The 9,278-nt window shown below is 61.2% G+C and overlaps 1 protein-coding gene across 1 annotated transcript in view; it reads right to left on the bottom strand.

The window, feature by feature from the left end:
• SPTBN4 (spectrin beta, non-erythrocytic 4) overlaps positions 1–9,278 on the bottom strand; it is a gene marked incomplete at its 3' end in the record, with an annotated part of 44,137 nt that overhangs the window by 9,484 nt on the left and 25,375 nt on the right. The window contains 7 exon segments of the mRNA XM_034792184.1: positions 115–492; positions 975–1,179; positions 1,272–1,402; positions 2,109–2,387; positions 2,822–2,911; positions 4,362–4,586; positions 6,504–6,767. Coding sequence (XP_034648075.1) covers positions 115–492; positions 975–1,179; positions 1,272–1,402; positions 2,109–2,387; positions 2,822–2,911; positions 4,362–4,586; positions 6,504–6,767 — 1,572 coding nt within the window.

Genomic DNA, 9,278 nt, shown 5'->3' with positions numbered 1-9,278 from the left:
GTCCCCTCTGGGGTGGGGCGCGGGGGCTGAGATGAGTCCCCTCTGGGGTGGGGCGCGGGGGCTGAGATGCGTCCCCTCTGGGGTGGGGCTGGTTACCCCCCAAAGCCCCCTCACCTGGCTCACCAGCACCTGCACGTCGTGCTCGAAGGAGCTGAGCACCCGCTGCAGGGCCCCGGCGGAGCTGCGGGACTCACGGGCCGCCACCTCCGGCAGCCGCTGCTTCTTCTCCTCGATCTGGGCCAGCAGGTCCTTGCAGTCGCTGAAGAACTTGTGCAGCTCGTGGGAGGCAGCCAGCATCTGGGCCCGCGTCTCCATCAGCTCCAGCAGGTCGGCCCAGGCCTCGTTCACCCCGTCCTTCCACTCCGCGATGGTGGCCGCGTCCACGTGCCCGTAGTCGATCAGCTCGTCCACCATTTGGTTCACGGCCGAGAGCCGCTCGTTCCCCAAGCTGCCCGTCTCGCTGGCGAACGCCGTGAACTTCTCCTGCAGTAGCTGGGGGGTGGGGGGGGGTGGTGAGCACACGAGACACAGACCATAGCACGGAGCGTGGGCCATGGCACCGGAAGCAGCCCCTGGCCGGGGGAGGTGGAGAACAGCACGTGGCACAGAGACCGTGGGACGGGTACAAGGCGCGGCACAGACACAGCACCCAGCCGGGCACAGGGAACCCGGCCCAGGGGGTATGGGGCACAGTCAGCCCAGTCTGGGGGGCGTGTGCCCTGGGGGCGCGTGTGCCCTGGGGGCATTGGGGGGGTGTGCCCTGGGGCCGCAGGGGGGCGTGAGCCCTGGGGGCACAGGGGTGTGTGTGTGCCCTGGGGGTGCTGGGGCAGGGGCGTGAGCCCAGGAGGTGCAGAGGGGCATGAGCCCTGGGGTCGCAGAGGGGCATGAGCCCTGCGGGCGCTGGGGCAGGGCCCAGGCACAGCGCGGATCCGACCGAGCCGTCCCCAGCGCCCGTCCGCGGGCGCCTCGCTCACCGTGACGTGCTCGAAGTCCTGGCCCAGCTCCGGCGACCCGGCCACCACCTCCTTCTCGGCGATCCAGTGCTCCAGGTCGTCCACCTCGCGACTGAGCTGGTACAGCCAGTACTGCTGCTCCAGCCCGGCCTTGCGCTCCTCCACCAGGTCCTTCAGAGACACGTAGAGCCGGTCAGCCTGAGACTGCCGCCTACTTATCTGTTCGCTGGGCAAGGACACACCCTGGTCAGTGCAGAGAACCGCGCCCGGCGGGCCGGGGGACGGGGGCGGCGCAGGGCGGGGCGGGCGCCCACCTACCTGTCGGGGTGGCCCAGCTCCAGCAGGGCGCGGCACTGGCGGGACAGCTGGGCGATGGTCTCCTCGTAGTTCTCAATGCTCTGCTCCAGCACCAGGTGCTTCTTCAGCAGCTGCAGGGTGCTCTGCTCGTCCTGGGGCGGGGAAGGCAACTGGGGTTAGCGGCGGATCCGAGCCCGGGGCCTGTCCCCCGGGCCAGCCCCCGGCTCCCGCTCCTGGGGCTCCGAACAGCCCAGGGGAGACAGGGCCAGCTCCGGCTTTCTGGCCACCCCTGCGGCGCAGCCGGAGCCAGGGTGCAGGGGGACTCCCTGCCCTGCAGACGTGGCCCGGGGAGTGGGGGGAGAGAGAAGGGGGGCGGCCAGGGCTTCAGCAGGGCACTGCCACGCGGCCCCTCCCACCGCGCCCCCTGCCGGGAGGGCTCCGCACCACGGTCGGCGGGGAGGGAAGGATGCGGGCTGCCGTGCCGGGCTTGCTGCAGGGCGCTCCCGTCCTCCGCGCTACCGCCCCCTACAGCCCAGCCGGAGCGGAACAACAAAAAACAAAACAAAAAGGCGGCCGTGCCGCCCTAGGATTGGGCAGAACGCCGCCTCCTCCAAGCTGCCGCCCCGAGCACCAGCTTGCTCGGCTGGTGCCTGGAGCCGGCCCTGAGGGGAGAGCGCCCCCTGCTGAGCCCCCCATCCCGCTCCCTGCCCCACAGCACCCCCTGGCCCCGCCNCCCGCTCCCTGCCCCACAGCACCCGCTAGCGCCGCCCTGGGGCCAGCACCAACTGCCAGGGGAGAGCATCCCCTGCTGCCCCTGCCCCCGCCCCATGCCAGCACAGCCCCCAGCGCCGCCCTCACCTTGCCCTTCTCCTCGTTCAGCAGCAGCAGCTCCTGCTCGCCGAGCCAGGCCTCCACCTCGCCCACGTCGAAGTAATACTGCTCCACCTGGTAGGTGGCGTCCAGCAGGTGCTGGCGCTGCTCCGTCTGCTCCCCCAGCGCCCCCCACAGCTCCCGCAGCTTCTCCAGCAGCAGCCGCACCCCGTCCACCTCGGGGCTCTTGATGGAGGCGAGGGCGCCCGCCCGCTCCAGCACCTCGTCCACCCGGGGCTGGTGCACCTGCAGCTCACGCCGCAGGTTCTGGTGGGGGGCGTGGGGGGCAGGGTTAGCGGCGCCCAGTCACACATACGGGGGGGTGGGGTTCTCGGCAGCACGGGGCTCTGCCAGCCGGGGCCCCCCAGCACGCTGCAGACAGGGGTGGGCCCTGTAACCGCCCCCAGCAAGGCGGGTCAGTGCCCAAGACACAGCGAAGGGCAGGGGCTGGATCCCCCCAATGTCACACTGAGCCGGACACAGAACCCAGGAGTCCTGGCTCCCAGCCCCCCCGCTCTAACCACTAACCCCCACTCCCCTCCCAGAGCCAGGCATAGAACCCAGGAGTCCTGGCTCCCAGCCCTCCCTGCTCTAACCACTAACCCCCACTCCCCTCCCAGAGCCGGGAAGAGAACCCAGGCATCCGGGTGCCCAGCCTGCGATGTTGCAGGACCCCAGTGCTGGGTGAGGGCCAAGCCTACCTGGTTCTTCTTGATGAAGTGCTGCACTGCCTGCAGATTGCTCCCGTGGTCTCGCAAGGTGGCGAGCGGCAGACGGTCCTGGACCCAGCTCTGGAGGGAGACGGGACAGAGCAGAGGAGCCGTGGCATGAAAACCGAGGGCTGGGCCCAGGCCGGGGCACAGTGTGAATAAAGCAAACGCGAGGGAACGGCAGCGCCTGGATCAGCCCCTGGGCACCAGAACCCGCCCGCCTGTGAATCGGGGTCACTCCACTGGAGTCACTTGGGCCATATTCTAGTAGTAGGATTTAGTGTTTGTATTCTGTATACTTTAGAATGAAGGATAAAGAATTTTTCATCCCATGAAGTGGGCTGTAGCCCGCGAAAGCTTAGGCCCAAATAAATGTGTTAGTCTCTAAGGTGCCACAAGGATCCTCGTTGTCTGTAAAGACGATAAGAATGTAGCATGTATTCAGTGTACTGCTGTAGGAGATGATTTGATTGTATTCTGCCGGCCACCCTGACTGGCCAGCAGGAAGGAACGACCCTGGGTCCTTAGAAAAAACACATCAGCCAGGCTGCCTGTGTCTGACCTGACGTTGAGGCAGGAACAGACCAGAACAGGCCTTATGGCTGATTCTGGTCCCCTTTGGTTTTAGGAGAAGTTTTCATTAGTGTTTGCTAGAAGGTCTTGTTTCTTATCTGCATTGCAAATGAAGTTGTGTAATGTTCTTTTGTAATCCCTTTAGTAACCATTGAACCCTTTTGAAAATGGACTCCAGTCTGAAATCCTCTGGACAGTTGTTGGGGTGAGTAAAGGACGTGTGCATGATTAAAGCCACTCCAAATGTCCAGAGGGGCAAGAAGTGAGAGACTTGGAGGGACAGCAGGAAACAATCAGAAAACATCCATTGTTGCTGATGCTAAACGAGTTAGCAGCATCGACAACCTCAGAGGTGAGGCAAACACCCCCGAAGGCGAGACAACAAAGAAGAAAACCCCAAGATTAACCCCACGTAAGGACCAACGATCCCAGAATGACATTGCCAAATCCATAGACAAACGTGGGAATTTACACGCCTAACGCTGGGGTGTTTTGCCACAAGACTCTGGTTCCATCCTGCAAAGCCTCGATTGACGTGTGTGTGTGTGTGTGTGTGTGCGCGCGCGCTAACTGTGGTATTTTCACTAAACGCGGCATATTGCCTTCTCCCTGGAAAAAGATCCCATGTGCTCTTATAAGCATAACAAGATTTCCCCCCCCCCCCGGTATAAATCGGTGTCACTCCACTGGAGTCCCTGGGGCCAGCCCTCCAGCTGGTACAAATCCGTGGCGCTCCACTGATCTCCAAATGCACCAGTGCCTGGCCCCACAGGGCCCCACCTCGCAGGTATGGGGCCGCTCTGACGCCCGCTCCATCCCTGGCCTTTCCTTTGACTGGGGCTCTAACCGGGTCCCTGCCTGCTGGGAGCCAGCGGTCAGCTCCTGGAACTGGGGAAGGGGATGGGAAGCTGCTCCCCCGCCCCCCCCCCCCCCGCCCACCCCCCCCCCCCCGACTTACGATCTCGTCCTCCAGGTCACGGCAGACCTGATGCACCTCCTTGGAAGCCAGCAGGATCCTCCTTCTCTCTTTCAGGGGCTCGATGAGGCGGACAATCCGCGTCCCCACCGCGTTCTGCTTCTCGTCCACCGCCTCCTTGCTGGCCGGCTCCAGGGGCAGGGAGGCCAGCTGCGCCTGGAGCTGCCCGGCCTCTTTGTACCACTCCTCCATCTGCGACTCCATCGTCTGCGAGAGAGAGAGACAGCGGGGGGGGTGAGGGCCGGGGGCATCCTGTCCCCTCGCGGGGCCGAGCATCGTGGGGGAGCGGCAAGGCCGGGCACTGGAGGGAGGCATGGCCAGGCCCGGCGCAGGATGGCCAATGCTCAAACAGGGCCCTTCTCACCTCGACCTTTACGAGCCTGGTTTGACTCCCAGCCCGCCCCCGGCCCTGCCCGGGACACTAACTGGAGACAGGAGCCCCCGCGAGGGGTGCTTTGACCCACGGCTGGCGCGTCAGGCCATGTCGGAGCCAGTGGGAGCAGATCCAGGGCCCGTAGCTCCAGGGGGCCCGGTTCCCAGCTGCTCATCCCCCCGCAGGGTCCTTCGCCCCGGCGCACGGTGGGCGTGAAATGCTTCCCCTCCAGTCTGGTGGTGTTTTCCACCCGCCCTGCACTAGCGTGACCGGAAAGGGGGCAGGCAGCGGCGGGTAGGACCCATGGAGCTGAGCTAATTTGCACCCGCTCGGGATCTGGCCCCTCCGCTCCGGCCAGCCCCGGTGAAATCGCGTCACGGTGCTGTCTTCACGGAGGGGCAGCAGGAAGGGACCTGGCCCAGGGCTGTTGCCACTTCCCTGCACAGTCCCCTTTTCGCCCCCGGCCTGTAGGAGGCTGCTCTCGAGCCCCGATCCCGCCTCGGGGGCGGCGTGGGTCTCCCCGGGCGGCGGCTGGAGAAGAGCCGCCTGGGACTCATTTCCAGTGTCTCCGTGGCTAAGGAGGAGAAGAGACGATCTCCCTGGTCTGCAGATCGCTGGGCCTGCGAAGGTCCCCTCGCCGCGCCCCGGGGCCAGGGCCCTCGGCAGCTGGGGGGGCAGCTTCAAAACCCACTCACCCATCAAAACAAAACAGAAAAGAAAAATGCTCCGACCCCCAAGTAACCCTCCCCCCATACACTACCGGGGGACGGGCAGGACTCAGCGAAGGTTTGAAAGTTACGAACGCCACAGCCCCTTTCCAAATACTGCCCCCCCCAGCCCCGATTCCCACAGCCTGACCCCCCTGCAGCACGTCCGCCTGCCGCAGAGCAGGGCCTGGAATCGCTCGAGGCCCCCGGGTCCAGGCCAGGGACACCGAGTTAGTTCCAGCTGGGCGGCTGCACCTGGCTGGCAGCGCTCGGGCCGGGAGGACGCAGGGCTAACCCGAGCCGGGAGTGAAACTCAAACCCGGGATTACCGGCCCCGGCGACTGACCACGGCCGCCACTGGGCCTCAGGTTCTGGGGTTCCAAGGCCCCGATTCAGCAGAGCGTTTAGGCACGTGCTTCACTTTCAGAAGCACATGGGACGGGGCGGAGTCCCATTGGCTGCCTCGGGCCGGGCCCCAGCCTGGCTTCCCAGCACAACGGCCTGAATCCAAAGGGCTGCCCCAGTGCCCCCCTCACTGGGGTTATCCACCAGCAGCGCCGTGCTGACAATCTGCTCCGAGCAGCCTGGCCTCGACGATGGGTCGGCTCCTGACACCTGCAGCCAGACCAGGCCTCACAGAGTGTGAACGTGACTGGGAATCGGGGCCAAGCCCCTCCCGGCAGCTCCAGGGACCGGCACCGCGGCTGCAGAAACGGCTTGGCCAACGGCAAACACAGAGTCTTGGCTCCCAGCCCCCTGCTCTAACCACCAGCCCCCACTCCCCTCCCCTCCCAGAGCCGGGGAGAGAACCCAGGTGTCCTGGCTCCCAGCCCCCCGGCTCTAACCCACCAGCCCCCACTCCCCTCCCAGAGCCAGGAACAGAACCCAGGAGTCCTGGCTCCCAGCACCCCCTGCTCTAACCACCAGCCCCCACTCCCCTCCCAGAGGTGGGAGAGAACCCAGGAGTCCGGACACCCAGTCCACCCCTTCACAGTGCTCCATGCAGCACACCCACGTGCTGGGCTTGTCGCCGCCCAGCCCTACCTGGAGTTTCTTCAGCTGGTTGTTGACGGTGGCCAGGCTGGTGCCAGCATCCACAGCCTGCAGCTGCCCCTCCATGTTCACCAGCCTCTTGTCCAGGTCCGCGTAGCTCTGCACCAGCTGCTCCGCCTTGCTGGCCTCCAGGAGGTGCTGGGCCCTGGCCTGCGCCGTGCTCTCGAGCTCCCCCCAGCACTGCCGGATCTCCTCCAGCTGCCTCTTCACCGAGCCGGCCAGCTCCGGCTTCTCCTCAAGGAGCTGCTGGCCTTCCTGCGCCGGCAGAGGGCAGGGTCAGCGCCAGACGCGCCCACGGCTGAAAGCCAGGCCTGGTGCCAAGGCCCAGCCTGGGCCCCCGCGGCTCTGCGCGGGCTGGGATCGGCGGGGCAGGATTTCACCCCCTCGTGCCCAGAACCCCCAGCGGCGCCTGACGCCGGCCTGCGCCTGTCCTAGCTTTAGCAATGCAGGTACCTGCCTGTCCCCACCGCCAGAACCCGGCCTGGCCCCTGCAGCAGGGAACTGGGACGTTGCACCCCATAATGCTTCACAGAACCCTGCTAATGAGGGTGAATATAATGTAACTGGAATATGCTTCATGCAAAAGGTCTCTTGTAAGGTATCATTACAAAGCTTATAATCTACTGAGTGTGGTCATCCTATTTGTATAAATGTACCACTCTTGTGTCTGAAACTAGAAATATGAAGTTAACTCTGAGTCCTATTGTGATTATGCAAAGTGTGGGCCATTAATGGTGCTTTGGAACCTTGATGGCTCCCATTGACTAGGACAATTGACTGTAGGTGGCTGTGTTTACCTGTAAGTCTTCCTGTATACGTGTGTGCTGGCAAGTGGGCAATGAAGTCTTACAGTGACATGTGATCACGTCACCGGAACTGGAATCCATCTTTAACCTGGTGCTTTTCCATTGAGAAGGAGGGGGTGGGAACACAGAGAGGGACAAAGGATTCCCGCCTTGTGCCAAAGCTATAAAACGGGGTGGAACAGAACAAAGGGGGCCAGTCATAAGAAATCCCCGAGTTACCACCTGAGCTGGAAGAAGGACTGTACCAGGGGAAAGGATTGGGCCCAGACTAGGAAGGAGTCTAGCCTGTGAAAGTTTACTGGAACATCTCTGAGGGTGAGATTTACCTGCATTTAGTTTCCTACTGTATTAGATTCATAGATTCTAGGACTGGAAGGGACCTCAAGAGGTCATCGAGTCAAGTCCCCTGCCCTCATGGCAGGACCAAATACTGTCTAGACCATCCCTGATAGACATTTATCTAACCTACTCTTAAATATCTCCAGAGATGGAGATTCCACAACCTCCCTAGGCAATTTATTCCAGTGTTTAACCACCCTGACAGTTAGGAACTTTTTCCTAATGTCCAACCTAGACCTCCCTTGCTGCAGTTTAAGCCCATTGCTTCTTGTTCTATCCTTAGAGGCTAAGGTGAACAAGTTTTCTACCTCCTCCTTATGACACCCTTTTAGATACCTGAAAACTGCTATCATGTCCCCTCTCAGTCTTCTCTTTTCCAAACTAAACAAACTCAATTCCTTCAGCCTTCCTTCATAGGTCATGTTCTCAAGACCTTTAATCATTCTTGTTGCTCTTCTCCAGACCCTCTCCAATTTCTCCACATCTTTCTTGAAATGCGGTGCCCAGAACTGGACACAATACTCCAGCTGAGGCCTAACCAGAGCAGAGTAGAGCGGAAGAATGACTTCTCGTGTCTTGCTCACAACACACCTGTTAATACATCCCAGAATCATGTTTGCTTTTTTTGCAACAGCATCACACTGTTGACTCATATTTAGCTTGTGGTCCACTATAACCCCTAGATCCCTTTCTGCCGTACTCCTTCCTAGACAGTCTCTTCCCATTCTGTATGTGTGAAACTGATTTTTTCTTCCTAAGTGGAGCACTTTGCATTTGTCTTTGTTAAACTTCATCCTGTTTAACTCAGACCATTTCTCCAATTTGTCCAGATCATTTTGAATTATGACCCTGTCCTCCAAAGCAGTTGCAATCCCTCCCAGTTTGGTATCATCCGCAAACTTAATAAGCGTACTTTCTATGCCAATATCTAAGTCGTTAATGAAGATATTGAACAGAGCCGGTCCCAAAACAGACCCCTGCGGACTTAGACTTGCGTGTTTTTGTTTTATTTTGCTGGTAATTCACTTTGTTCTGCCTGTTATTACTTGGAACCACTTAAATCCTAATTTTTATACTTAATAAAATCACTTTTTGCTTATTAATGAACTCAGAGTATATATTAATACCTGGGAGGGCAAACACCTGTGCGTATCTCTCTATCAGTGTTATAGAGGGCGGACAATTTCTGAGTTTACCCTGTATAAGCGTTATACAGAGTAAAACGGATTCATTGGGGGTTGGATGCCGTCGGGAGCTGGGTGTCTGGGGGCTGAAGACAGGAGCACGTCTTAAGCTGTTTTCAGTTAATTCTGCAGCTTTGGGGCATGGCCCAGGCCTGGGGCGGGGCTGCAGCAGCTGGCGTGTCTGGCTCCACCAGGTGGGTTCTGGAGCCCCCGGCTGGCAGGGAAACGGGCTCCGAGGCAGCTTCAGGTAGTGGCAGCTCCCCAGGGGTCTCTGTGACCGAACTCATCACAGTGATCTTAGTCCCCAGCAGTGTATCAGTGTATCACAGCAGTGCCCAGAGAAATCAGCTGAGATCCGGGCCCCGTCCTGCCGGGCGCCGCCCAGACCCCCACTGAGATCCGGGCCCCGTCCTGCCGGGCGCCGCCCAGACCCCCAC

The sequence above is a fragment of the Trachemys scripta genome, chromosome 16, assembly GCF_013100865.1.
Source record: "Trachemys scripta elegans isolate TJP31775 chromosome 16, CAS_Tse_1.0, whole genome shotgun sequence".
Lineage (NCBI taxonomy): Eukaryota > Metazoa > Chordata > Testudines > Emydidae > Trachemys > Trachemys scripta.
The sequence above is the reverse complement of the archived record's forward strand: the minus strand, read 5'-3'. Positions and strand labels throughout refer to the sequence as shown.